Source organism: Lacerta agilis, chromosome 15, assembly GCF_009819535.1.
Source record: "Lacerta agilis isolate rLacAgi1 chromosome 15, rLacAgi1.pri, whole genome shotgun sequence".
Taxonomy (NCBI): domain Eukaryota; kingdom Metazoa; phylum Chordata; class Lepidosauria; order Squamata; family Lacertidae; genus Lacerta; species Lacerta agilis.
In genome coordinates this window covers 16,688,406-16,702,727 of record NC_046326.1, presented here as the reverse complement: position 1 = coordinate 16,702,727, position 14,322 = coordinate 16,688,406, and the positions used below count along the sequence as shown (strand labels likewise).

General features: G+C 42.3%; 1 protein-coding gene across 1 annotated transcript in view; it reads right to left on the bottom strand.

Moving 5' to 3' along the window:
• CADM1 (cell adhesion molecule 1) overlaps nt 1-14,322 on the bottom strand; it is a gene marked incomplete at its 5' end in the record, with an annotated part of 67,129 nt that overhangs the window by 18,704 nt on the left and 34,103 nt on the right. Inside the window, one exon of the mRNA XM_033171471.1 lies at nt 7,801-7,833. Coding sequence (XP_033027362.1) covers nt 7,801-7,833 — 33 coding nt within the window. The remainder of the gene's footprint in view (nt 1-7,800; nt 7,834-14,322) is intronic.

Below are 14,322 nucleotides of genomic sequence, written 5' to 3'. Positions count from 1 at the left end.
CTCCTCAAAAGCATCATTTAGAAAGCTATTTTTATCTCCTCCAATCTGTTTCTTTTCAGAGGATTTTCTTCTTTCACTTAAAGAAAACCTTGTTTTCTGAAAAGTAAAAAGGGCAATGCTGAATTTTTTATGAAGCAAAGGGTCTTTTATTTCCCGCGCCCACTCCACAAAAGAAACTGATCAGTTCAACTAGTCCATTTATATCAGAATCCCGGTAGACTTAAAAATGTCACTGAATGGCATTCTTAGTAGTCAAGAAACATGAGAACAATTATGTCTTGGTTTCTTCTCATTATATTTCCCACTTGGCTTTTAAAATATTTTATTTTTCATTTCTGATTAGGAAGCATTCCCATTTTCCTGCAGATTCTGTGTGTGTGTGTGTGTGAAAAATGAGAGTTAACTTTCCGACTGCATGCAATCGTTCACTCACTTGGAATTAAAGAAGCTGGAATCTGTTGCATAAGAACAGCAACTATCTAAATACGTACTTGCGTCTAACGGGCACTCTGCTTTCCTTTCCTAGACTTGTATTTGCACAACACAACTGTCAAAAGGCAGGATATAAATCTGAATAAAATGAAACTGACAGAGGGGCATTTTGGAAATCCTTGTTATTATCTAAGTATTGACTAAACTGAATTGTAAACAATAATCAGACAGTGATCCACGGTTGTTTATGTCCATTAAAGTTTGCTATAAATGCTGTGAGTGGCAACACCCCTACTTTATTTACAATATGAATATTAAGGAGTGGAGGGCATTCACCCAAGACAAATTCTGTTCCCTTCTACACAGAAGCCTTGATTAGGCATGTCTTTCACAACACATTTCTTGTGTTACTCAAGATGGTTTCGGAAGGATAACAGGGTGGGACAGTGGATACATTTTCTCTGAAGGTGGATGGATATTCCACTGCCACATTTGATAACCGAGGGGCTCAAATAAGATGCATGGTTATATAGTCTAAGCTCACAAGTAAAATTGTTTTAATTTATATTTCAATATATGGATAATTATTTTCCCTAATTACCGGTATACAGTGAGTTCAATCTACATTATGGCTGATAAGATCCCCTACCCAGTGCCTAACCAAATAAAAGAGCAACGTAAGATGCAAATATAAAATCATTTTACAACTTTATTTTTTAAGAGCATTTGCCTTAAAACAATCCTATTCTCCAAGGAATTTGGAGTAAATTAGTAACCTCTCTTTGATTACATTGTTACCAGGCTGTTGCTCCCCTGCTTCTTATTATTAATTGGGATGTTTTTAATAATCATTTTCTTTTATGTATTATATTTTGTGCATTGTTGGAAACTGCCTTGAGATCACATTGACATGATGAAGGGCTGTCTACAAACTGGAGAAATAACAATAAACAAATGCATTTCCCCCTCTGTTTTGCAATGTACCTGTATACTGAACCATACTATGTCGTTTAGAAGCTGGTTTGTCTTGGTCTGTGGCAATGGAAGGTATTGCTTGGAGGCACTAGGTTGTTAAATTTCACACCCCTCTCTTCTACTATTGTGCTTAAAATATGGTTTTTTTATTGCTAATTTTTGTATGCAAGGGTATTTCTAGTAAAATTTGCAGGGCTTTTGTCCTGAATTTTCATGTCTCTTAAAACCCATAAAAAAGCAATTATGAGAGGATGAGTAATTGCTCTCCCAGATGAATCTACACAATCTTTAAGACTTGTAAACTAAGACCTTGTGCCCTGCTCACATGTGCACTTTAGAAGCCAAGTTTTTTTGGAGGGGGGGGAGGTGCCAGTACTGTGTGAGTACTGTCAGAAATAAGCACTGAGCGCACTCACGACAACTTGCCCTCCATCCCTGAACGTCTGCATCCAGTGTCTTCATATAGAAGTTAAAAACAGCACTGAGGACAAAACTGTACCCAGCTGTACATCACAACACAAAGACCACGGAGCCAAAACAGTCTCCCAGTCCTATTCTCTGCACATGACCCTGGAGGTAGGAACTGAACCACTGTATAACAGTGCCCATAAGACCCATCCCACAGAGAAAGCAAGTCCCAGAAAATACCATAGTCAATGGTATCAAAAGTCACTGAGATCAAGAAGCAGAAGCAGAGTCGCCAGGGTGCCAAAAGCTGGTTCAGTCCCAGAATTCGTTCACATGATATTGTTGCTGAATGTTTTGCTGCTGCTGCTGCGTCTCTTTAATCTGATGACTGTTTTAGTAGTGTTTTTTGTTTTGTTTTATCATTTGTCATTTTACTATAAGTTTTGTTGTTGTGAGTCATACTGCAGGCTGAAAAGTAGCATGCAGATGTTTGTGTGTGTGTGTGTGTGTGTGTGTGTGTGTGTATGCTGCGGAAAAATTACACCCATCACCCTGCCATCCTAAATTGCCATTGTGATTTATTTCTTATTCTATTGCTGTCACACTTGTGATTTCAAATGTAGCTAGCCAAGATTTTTGCTTGGTGAATATTTTCTTATTGAGCCAATCCTGGACCACGTGAAAAAAGGGCAGAGACAGCACAGACTTCTGGGCTAAGACAAAGGAATTATAAGCCTTGGGATAATTGCTGCTTCCACAAAATACTAGTTTTCAGGATCTTTAGTGACTGCCGATGCTGTTCCCCTTTGATACTGCTGTGGTTTTTTTCCTATTTAAGTGATAACAGTTATATATTTTAGCACATCATCAGATGTGGGCAGGCTGCTCTACATAGCTTTCTGTTTCATTTGAATGGTTGGGCAGCATGCTTACTTCAGAGGAGCTACAGAGCGCTACTTTAGGTTGTGTTTGTGTGGGTGTGCAGTCTAACTCAACACGTGGATCCTGCATCCCACTCACTTCCTGTGCCCGTAGGTCTGCTTTATCAGCTTTGAAAATGACATGGATTGCCCATATCTCCCTTGGGATATGTTGCTCCCAGTTTAAATGATATGATTGCTGAAACCCAATCTCCAGACTGAATTGCTGTTGAAAAGATGCTCCTTTTGAGATGTCCCTACAACTGGTCAACTGCATCTATAACCTGAAGGCCACTATAATTCTCTCTCTTTTTTTGTAACAGCACATGTGTGCGCATTGCAATGCTGCACAATGTCTGAACTTCAACGCAATGCATACATTTAACAACTGGCATATGGTTTCTGTTTCAGATGAACCAGGAAGGAGGAGGAAACTGGGGGTTCAAAGTGTTCTGCTGGAGATGTTAGCATTAGGGTCAACATAGCCACTGGCGCACTCCAGGTACTGTTGGAATACCGCTTGTATCACCCCTGACCACTGGATATGCTGGCTGGGGCTGAAGGGAGCTGGGGTCCAACTTCTGCAGGGCACTATGTTGGTTATCCCTGTGCTAGTAAATAGACATCCACTTCATTAAAAAAAAGGAGGCAGTGTAATGTGGCACTGTATTGTGGCCATAACTTGGGGGGGGGGGGGTTACAACCCACTAGAGATCTTATTGTGAAGTTGTTCAGAAGCACTTGTCCTGGGGAATTAGCACCGTGCTCGGAAATATTTGAGAGCAGCATTTAACATCCTAACTCTGTCTGGACTGCATTACTGAAATGCATATCTGATTTAAAAAGACACTCTTCTGCTCCTCCTTTCTCTGGTAAGTGGTTCACTGGGGAATAAAGGCCATTGTTAGCATCATTAGCCAAAATAGGGTAGGTGTACTCTCAAGTCAAGCTTTGTAGGACAAATTCTTGGAATGACTTTTTTTTATGTTAGAAAGGATAAAACTCAAATCTCCAAAAATAGCAAGGGGTTGGCTTGTAGGAATCATTTGGTCCACCTCTCCAGCACGTGCAGCTGTCCTGCTTTGTTCTACTGATTTAGAGAACAGAAACTTTCCAAAAGGCATCTGCACTGCAAGGTGAAAGTTAACAAGGGAAATAGGATTCTTGAAAAAAGGCACTGAAGTGCAGCCAAAGCCAGAGCCCCAGCATCAGCCATGAACAGCATGCTGTTATTAGAATTCTGACAATGAATGCAGAAGAGTGGGGGAAGGGGGGGAAGCACACATGGAAACCCGCAAGTTAAAGATCTCAGCTTTATATGCAGTTGGAAGAGTTAAATGCTCGTGCTTTAAACTTGCCCATGCATAGCTGCTGTTAAGTCCTGCATTGTGAGAAGAGAGATGGCGGGAGGTTGCTATAGTTTTGCATGCAGACAAACTCCTTCCCCCACCTCCAGTCCTTTCGGATACACTCCAAAAAATTCATGGAGTGATCAAGCACCTCCCTCATATCGAAAAGCAGCCTGTGTCCTCAAATGAGACTTTGGGTATTGGGCCTTCCACTAGTGTTTTAATTTGAATTTTTTGTTTTTATTTTTGGAGGCAATCCATCTGGTTTGACAGGTTACCCATCATGCCCGTCATGCATTTCTCACCATCCACAGACATGCACACTTTCATTTGGACATTGCTCAGAACAAAATGGCCAACACACAAGAAATATCTGGTCAACTTCATACACACGCTGGCAATGCAAGCTTGGAAGGAAACCACAAAGAAGCTTCAATGGGGGAAGGGCAACCTTGACAAAGAAGGGACGCCAAACGAACCAGGATCTTTTATTATTACTTTAAGGCAGAAAGCATATCATAGGTCAATATGCCTGACATGCCTAGTAATTTATTTGTTCGACAACTTTCTCATCTCCAGCTTGGAAGTTATGGGGCAATTGCAGTCAATATGCTGAACCTTTTCAATGCACAAGTTATCTTAAAGCAAAGAAAGGCATTTCTGGCTAAATATCTGATCTGTTCCCCAGTTTAGTTTGGGCTACATTAAGGCTAAAAAGGATAGGTGACTTGACTTGTGGGTCTTGTATATCTCTAAAATGTGTGCATGTATGTGTGTGTTCTTGCATCGTTAATAGTCCACTTTCCAAAATATTTTCCAACTATCTTTCTAATGAGTATCAGCTGAATGGGCTGAATAGTGTTCAAGTGTACATATTAGCAATTTCACTTAAATTATTAAGTGAAATTAACTTATGCAACCTGAGTTGACTTCAAGTGCAATGACCTCAAAATATTAGTTTTATTTATTTTAAAGATTAGGGATATCCATACAACATTCATGCCTCTGTTTCCTTAAAACAAAAGGTACAGTGTCCTCTCTGGGCAGCAACAACTGAACATCTAATTCATTGTTTTGTTTTGTTTTTACCCAGCTTTTACTTTTGTAAAACTCTTGTTCTGGAATTCTTTGCCCATTACCATAATGGTTTCTTTGCAAGTTTTGAGATGCTTCTGTCATTAATGGTGGTCTCAATGGAACCACACAACCAAGAGGACCTTGGTAAGTCTTAAGTATCTTTTTGTTTACACAGTGCTAGAAATCATGGCAAGTGGATACAAGGTGCTTCATAATGGTTCATCTGTCAATCCTAATGAGTCTTGAGTACAACTGAGACCCTTTGTTCATTGAGGCTGCTACTCTCCACCCTCAAATCCAATCTAGCTTGTGGCTTCTGTGACTGAAATGTTGCTGACATAAGAGTGGACAATGGGGTGGGGGCGGATCAGCCAATTCTCCAGACTTCATCATTTATTTCAGTAGCAAGTGAGTCAGGACTAATGCTCAATTATAAACCCATCACTAATAATTGTTTATTAGCAGAAGGTAGCTTTAGCTGCTACTATTGGGCCTGAAGCGGCAGACATACAGAGCTTTAACACTTCAGTGACAGTCAAAAGGTTTCAGTTAAAATGTCTACTCGTTGCGCCAAAATTCCTAATAGTATGATAATTGGAAATGTAGAGGCAAACAGAATCAAGCTAATTCCAGTGGGATTTTATCAATTTATAGTGGGCTCTCCAGTCTGCAACTCAACTGCTGAGTATGAAAATACAACATGCAGACTCTCTTAGGCCAAATAGACATCCAGGACCGCAGATGTGTATTTGTCTAATATGTTTTGTCATCTCTTCCTTCAGCATTTGCCGAAAACTGAGGATTTGAGAAGGCTGACTTTGGAATTCGAAGACTTCCTTCCCATACATGTAAAATACAGAGAAATAGGACAGCAGGCCCCGTGTGCAGGAATGTTTCATGTCCATGCTTCTAACTCCTTTGGTGCGTGGCCCTACTGCATGTGTCTGGGGGCTTCCAACATGGTGACAGCCCTGTCTGATAACAGTGGCTGCTATCCTGAAAAATGTCCAGGCAGCCAGATACCAGTTCCATGACTCTGTAATGACAGACCCTCAACAAATTATGTCCATCTCTATTAGGAGCATGCAGAGTGTAGACACTGGGCGTGCTCAAGTAATTCCCAAGTGGCAACTGCAAAGGAAGACCTGGCACCCTATGTAACAAGGAAATCTGTTTTTTACATTAAACTAATATCGTTATTTATTAGATTCTATACCGCCCTTCATCCAAATATCACAGGGCAGTTCACAATATAAAAACACAATGACAAATACCATACTAACAAGCAAAACAATTACCCTCCCCATTTAAAAGTCCATAGATTGTTTAATTAGCCAAAAGCCTGGGAGAAGAGGAATGCTTTCGCCTGGCACCTAAAGAAATGTAACGAAGGTGCTAGGCGAGCCTCCTTGGGGAGGGCATTCCAAAGTTATGGTGTCATTTAGAATTTGACCTAGTAGACCCCTTGTTAACCTTTGGATTATGTATGAATTGGATAGCCAATGACGAATTGCACAATAACTATAATGTGATGTTTGGTACAGAAGTCTCCCTCAAGGCTGATAAAATAGATTGGGAGTGGGTGAACTTTAAAAGGATATCGGGTGGCAAAGGCCGGGGAAGACCCCAGTTTCAAACTCAGAGCTGCTCACAGTTGTAGACCAAGCAAAGCCAATATACAGCCTTGTGTAAGTTACTAAACTACCACTCCCGTCAGCCCCCATCAGCCAAGCAAATGGCCAGGGTTGATGGGAGCTGTAGTCCAACAACACCTAGAGGACACCATGTCGACTCTTTCACTCAGGGCAATCATTCCAATAAATTTCACCAAGTCTTGTGCTTCTTAAGAAAAAGACAGGGTGCACTTTTAGTAATAAGGTTATGGATTTTAATTTAGTCAGGTAACTGGAATTTGTATATTAAAGTTATTTTATTAACCCAGTTGCTAGTCTGTGATACTGGATCCTACTTTAAAATCTGGGGGATGTGAAAGCTGTCAAGCTGTTTGAAGGAAGAGACACAAAACAGGTGAGTGGCGTGAGCTCGCTCGTCTGTTCTGACCATGGCCAGGGAGAGCCTGTTGCAGGAGAGCATGTGTTTGGAAGCTTGCTAATGAAAGAGTTCTTAGTGACCTATGACACGGCAGATTACTCCGTGGAACTGCCTCAGCATACTAAATGTCTTATGCCTCTCTTGCACACCTGAGAAATTCCCTGGGAATGGCAGGCATTACAATTAAAACAACATTTGGGCCACAATTTCCAAAGCCAGATTCCTCTGGAATGTTTCATTCTGACTGGCGGCAGAAATGCAGCCACTCCTCTTGTTCTGCTCTGATATGCCTGCTGTTTTTACTGAGTTTGGGGAATAGCTGGATGCCCAGGCCTGTAACAACTGAATGCTAAATTTGCAGCAGAAACGACAAGGCTAGACATCCCTTCGAGCCTTAAAAATTATGGCATATTTATGAGATCAGTCCACTTGAAGCATTAGTCCTCCCACCCCCTGAAAAAAACTTTATCTCTGGCTCCCTCATTTCTCTGCCCGCCCCCTCCGCCCCCTGCCTTTCCTCCCAGGCTTGCCTTGCCACTCAGCACTGCGCTGCTGAGAGAAAAGATAAACAGGAATGCAATACCAACCGTGAACTGCCGGTTCTGTCGTCGCCGTTGTGTCTACACACGGGAACAGAGGTTTGGAGGAAGGGAAGAAACAGGAGGAACAGCATGCAAAAAAAGGGAAATGGAAAAAAATGGAACAGATAATATATGAGCAAGCTTTCAAAGAACATTGCGTGACAAGCAATAATAAAATGAAAGGCAAAAAGCATTTGAAGTGAGTTGCACTGTTTTAAAGAGACATGCCTTGAGCTTAAAAGCTGTGAGCCTGAGGGGGGATGGGGGGGAACCCTTGTTTGCTTTGGTTCTGGAGATTTGCCAGCAGGGATGCTTTCTGGTGGTCAAGAGTTAGGGAGACATGCAAAGTGGGGAGAAACACCAGAGCCACCTGCTCCGTGGGGAAGTGAGCACAGGGACACCAAAGGGCTCCAGGCTATGAAAGCAGAGGCAAGTCTTGAAGAAGCTTTCATACATTCAAACATTGCCTTTGCAAAAGACATTCCCTCCTATGTGGGAATGCCAGAGGTGTCAGTGCATTACCTGGCTGCTGGGATCTCCTTTCCCTTTTGTCATGCACATAATACCTGTGGATGCTATGCAACATTCTGCATCCACCTGATCCCGGGGAATACCAATGATAGGAAGTCTCCCAAGAATGAATGCATACAACGCCATTGCATTCACGCTGCAAAACAGGTCATCATTGAGGAGGTAGCCTTGCCTCTAGCAAGTCATGCATAGCTGAGATAAAGAGATACATATATAAAGACGACAGAACAGATTCCATCTTTGCAAACTGAAGAAATGCTTCCTGCAAAGATCTCAATCTCTAGAGAGTGCTCTGTGGACCAGATACTGAGAAGAACTGTGAACGTTTCCACGAGTTTCCCGTTACTTGGAATGTAACTAGAGAAATGAAAGGGCACCCCAGTTCTAGCAGACTGTGCCGTTCTCAGTTCATTTTAACAGCATGTAGGCTACAAGCATGACAGACCCCAGTGCTTGTGGAACTAAGTGGGTTGTCAAACGTACTCCTACCTTGGGGCTGTGAATGCGCCAGAGAGAGAAACATTCCTAGATGGGACCTCCTCTGGCAGCCTTGCCTTCTGAAACTTTACTGAGGGAGACCAGTCCCGGTCTCAGGTGTCTCTTTGGGTATAGAAGATGCTATGTATTCTACTTGTACCTCGCTGGAAAAGGTCTTCCCTACCTTCCAAAGCCTTGGGCTTCTGGACCCTCTGAAGCATCCCCAAAGGGTGTACAGAGTTCTTATTCAAAGACTATTTTGTATATGTCAAAACATATGTTAGTCATATTGCTTTTACCTAGTTTTGCCCATGGTTCAGCCATGACAACAAAAATTATCACATAAATCAGCTAAGTCTTCACTTGTTCAGCAACATTAGAATCCTAAGGAGGGCGGGAGTAGAGAACATTTTTTTTGGGGGGGGGGGGGAAGGGAGAATAAGGTTGCCTCCATGGGTAAACCAGCACCCATGAGTGGGCCCACCCCCTATTCTCTCTCTGGGGGGCTGGGGCTTGCCTTCAACAGGGAAAGACCCTGGAAGGAAAGTTAATTCACTAGAAGAAAAATGCTTGAAGTTGTTTCAGGCAAAGTCTTTCAACTTCTTTTCTACTCTCCCAACTTCCACCACTGTGCAGAAAATATGGTTATGCACACGGCTAGCACGGAAACGAAGTGGGCTGCCTAAGGATGGACAGATCGCTCTGTCTCTCTTCAGGCAGCTTGCTTGGCTTCCATGATGAGCGGGATGAAGAATGCTATGCCACGCCGGTCATAGGATCAGTGCTGGACATGCAGCCCCTACCCTAAAGGTCAGAAGAGTGGGCAGGGGGCTGCGGAGGAAAGACTTGTGGGCCAGATCCAGCTTGTGAGCTAGCGCTTTGCCATCTGTGCTGGAGGAGTTGGACATAAAGGGTCCTGTCCCCCTTTCCATTTCAGCAACAAACTGATATACCTTTAGCTGCACACATGTGGGTTGGGGCCATAGGATTGGTGAGGCGGCTGTTCTGGGAACAGCTCGAAAAGTGCTAAGTGTTCAGAGTTTCTGCAGCAGCAGCACAAACAAGGCCATTTACCTCAAAAGAAGGTTTGGGAGGACCCTCTTTAGTTCTGCACAGGCAATGTTTAAATGAACAAAAGAATAGCTTTCTGCAAGGCTCCACAACATGTAATTGAGCTCATAAACTACCCTAGAACTTGAGCTTTTTTATTATTACAGAAGACAAGCCCATGGAGGTGTTTCTCCACAGTTGACATGCCACCCTCAGAATCCAGAGAGGGCCAGACTTTCCACTTAATAGAAAGCAGGGCCCATTTCCCCTTTGCAATCAAACAGAGGACAATGCATACTTAACTTTCCAGAGCAAGGGTTAGACAATAATAATAATAATAATAATAATAATAATAATAATAATACAGGTACATAATCCACATGGGAGGGAAATACATGATACAGGCTGGCACATTTTAAAATATTGAAGGAAAAGCAACACCCCCTTGCACAATTGAAATAGGTGATTTATCAATATTTATATGACAGCAATTCACCTATGGCACATCTTATCATCCATTCTAACACAGATAGTTTTCCACTTTGCAATCCAATCTAACACACAGTCCAGGACCTGTTCTCACATTGGGAGATTTGGCAAAATTAAAGCATCAAAAATGCTTCACAGTTAATGAAATAGAAGTTTGAGGCCTGTCCCTTTCATCCTCAATGACATAGCCTACAATGTCTCATTTTTAATTGGTGGGGGGTTCAAAGGTGTAAAGGAATGGTCAGAGGGGATGCTATGATTAAACTGGATGAGCTGTGTGTTAACGCCTGAAATTTCATGCTCTCCCCAGAATAATCGACTAACCTGTTTCCTCTGTGTGTCTGTTTATGTATGTGGGAAATTATGTGAACTTCCGGTTAAAAATCAAACCGTGATGAAATCAGAACTTCTGCTCATATGCTGGAAAAAGATTATTAGTCAAGGAACATTGTTCCGTGTGGACAGTGCAGCTCGCTTTTCCCATCCAGGGACAGAGATCAGCAGGTAACAAACAAACAAAAATGAAACACAAAGTTCTCAAGCAGTTAAAAGGCGAACAAATATTCAAAGTCAAACAACATCATGTTGGCTGCAGCTGGAATGGCAAAGTTATGATTAGCAGATGGGCTGGGTGATCACAGCGGGAAATAAAGCAGTTAATGATTAAAAGGTGCAATGCCTCGAAGTCCAACTCAGTCTAGGCCATCTTCCCAAATGAGCTCCTGGTTTAGCAATGGCATTTATGTTGAGATATATATATATATATATATATATATATATATATATATATATATATATATATATGGAAAACTTTCTTAAGGCACTTTACAGTGATGTCCAGGAACAAATGGCTTCATTTTCAAAAGCAGAAAATAACACAGAGAAGTAGAATAATGGTTCCCCCACCCCACTTTGAAAGGAGGAGGAATTACCACCTGCTTAGTCTCTTTGGGGTAAAGACACTAAGGAACAGATCAAAAGTAATCTGCATCTCTCTTCTTTCCCTCCCACTACCCCATCTATATGTGTACCAACTATGTGTTTGCTTTTCAAATATAATCCAAACATTGCAACTGGGGAAAGAGTGGCCCAGCTGCAGGAAAACTGCATTCCAAGTATCAAGTTGCTTTTTATCTCAAGAAACCCTTTACAATAAAAATAAAGATAACCAGATACCAAAGACATTAAATATTTTGTCATGGATGGTGTTATCTTACAAAGTGGGGGGGGGGGGGAGGTGGCATTTGTCTATGCCTTTGGATATCAGTCATTTAACATGGTCAATATAAAAGAACTACCCCCCCTCCCTAACAAGCCAGCCTCTGAGACAGCTGGGCAATATTAAGTTGAAACAGTGGCATTCAAACTCCTCGGTTGCACATTCTAATCCATTCAGATGGCTTCTCTCCAACTTAAAATTGTTCACTGAGTGTGACAGACTGGGGGGTTTAAAAACTAATCCATAAAATTAGTCCACAGTCTCTAAGAGAATGGGTTCTGTAAATGAAAATCCAAGGAGTTTGTTTTTTTATAAGTCCCAAATTTGTTTCCAACCTATAGAATCTAGGCAACTTAACTGTTCCTGCTTTGAGAAACTATGCTTTCTCCAGAGTAGTAACTGTTTGTATAATTATCACCTACCTGAGATGCCATGCTGCAATCAAAGCATGCTATTAGACATAATCTTGCATTTATTTTTTTAAAAAGAAGAAAGCTGGTAATTTGACATTGAATTTGCACACAGAGCTGAAAGAGCTGCCATTCTGGGTCAAGATTATTGAGCTCAAGCACCCTATGGCTGCACAGTCATTTGCCCCTGGGATGCTATTCTATAGGTGATTGTAAAAAGCAGGACATAGTCAAAATCTTCCATTTATTCCCACCTGCCTCTGCTCCTTCGATCTGCATTATGTTTCAGTTAAACTAGACAACTGCAGGATTTGCAGGGCAGAAAGAACACAGAAGCAGGGATGTAACAGGCCTAGAGAGAGAGAGCAGAACCACCCTGAAAGGAAAGGGGCAGGAGAGGCCCTGTCTCACGCTGCTGCCGGAGCAAGAGCACGCTATGCAGAACAGCACTTCCAAGTGAGAGCGTTGGAAGTGGCGTTTTCTATAGCGTCCTGCTTGTACTACACCCACGAGATAGCTTCATTTGCGGACCAGATGTTTCACAAAAATAATCAGGATCCGTTTAGTAGTTTTGTGTAGCATAGAAAATTATTTTTTGAAGCATGGAACTGCATATTGGGCAGAGATTTAACGCTTCATTCCACACAGCTCTCCATCCAGGCCTCCAGCCTAGTGAAATGCTGCATCCTTGAGTGAACATGCAAAAGCACCTTAGCGCTGGTGTTGTGGGAAACAAAAAGCAATTTTAATCAAAGGTCACCCAATCCCACCTGGAATGTCTCCTGTGCAAGTCCCAACACAGCAAACATGAGTTGCACAATGAACCTAGAAGAATCGTCCCCCCCCTTTTTTTTGCAGGGGAGGGGGATTCGGGGAAGCCAGTTCAGTGTACCCAACATTTGCTGTCCTCAGCAGCTGATCCAAGAGGACAGGTGGGGCCAATGCTGTCGACACAGCAGACAGGCCAGAAGTGGGGTAGCAGCAGCCAAAGTAAACTGTACGTTTCTTTTATAACTCCATGAGCTTCCAGATATGCTAGGAATGAAATGAGAGGCCATCAAAAATACATGGAAGCTTAATATTATTCAAGCCTCCTTTCCCCTTCAATTTGAGAAGTTTTCTTTCAATGCATAAGTGAAACTGGTTTCCTCAGAGCACGGGCCTAGTTCCATAAAAAGGAAAAAAATGCTCTTGCTGGTCCTTGGCTGTGCACTGGCAGCAGAAACAGCTTCTCCTAGTTATTTCTTCCCAGGTGTAGGGGGCTCTACCTCCTCCTCTCTTCCCTTTTAATGTGGTCACACAGTGGATGAAAATGTCAGGAGATCGCAACATCAACTCTAAATTAACTTGACATTTTACCAGACACAAGGAAGCCTCCACAGAAAGCCAAGATGATACAATAAATAATTTGCGGGAACTGAAGGTTATGCCAGTCTGTGAAATGCTCCTGGGAACCAAACGCCTGTCTCGGGGGATGTACGCAGGCCACCTTTGCAGCCTTCACCAAGCTGGTGCCCTCCAGATGTTTTGGACTACGACAGCCATCAGTCCCAGCCAGCAGGGGCATAAGATGACCTTGGGGCTGATGGCAGCCACAAACCAAACCATCTGGAGGAAACAAGCTTGGCCAACCTACTGTGGAGAAGGAAACATGTGCCACACCGCAAGATTCAGTCTGGTAGAAGAACAGTGGTCGCTTCTTCTGAATTTCTGAAAAATGGGAAGAAGTGATTCCAAACATTTACGTCTATTAAATATTTGTAGTGCAAATGTGCACAAAAAACTCTCAAGACAAATTTATCCATGTCTCACAACCAAAAAGAAGAAGAAGCTTGAGTCAAATGTCTGAAGCAAGGTTTTGAAAAAGCTAATGTGGTTCTTCCCTTGTATATTGTGACAGTAAGTACCAAATTAAAAGGTGACGTGAGCACGTTTGGGCCTCCAGTGACTCTTAGCTAAATTTTCAAATGTGGGGTTGTCTTGGGTCAAATATACCATTTTAGACAGTCTGGCACTAATTTGATTTACAAGACATTCAAATACTTATTTTAGATCCTTGGGTGAAATACCTCAAATCCTTTGCTCAAGTACATCTCTAAAAACATAGGAAAAGCCTTCAAGACAAAACCCAGGTGGGCCCATCTATTCCAGCATCCGGAAGCTACCCACAGTGGAAGACCTGAAGTTCCCCAAAAGCCTGCAAGAAGCTCATGAAAGCAATAACTCTCTGCCACTGGTGCTCCTCTGTCACCATGCCCAATACCCAATGACAAACCAATTGTCCTCTAGGAATTTGTCTAATTCTCCCTTTAAAGCTCATCTTGCAACAGCAGATCCCACAAATTAATGATG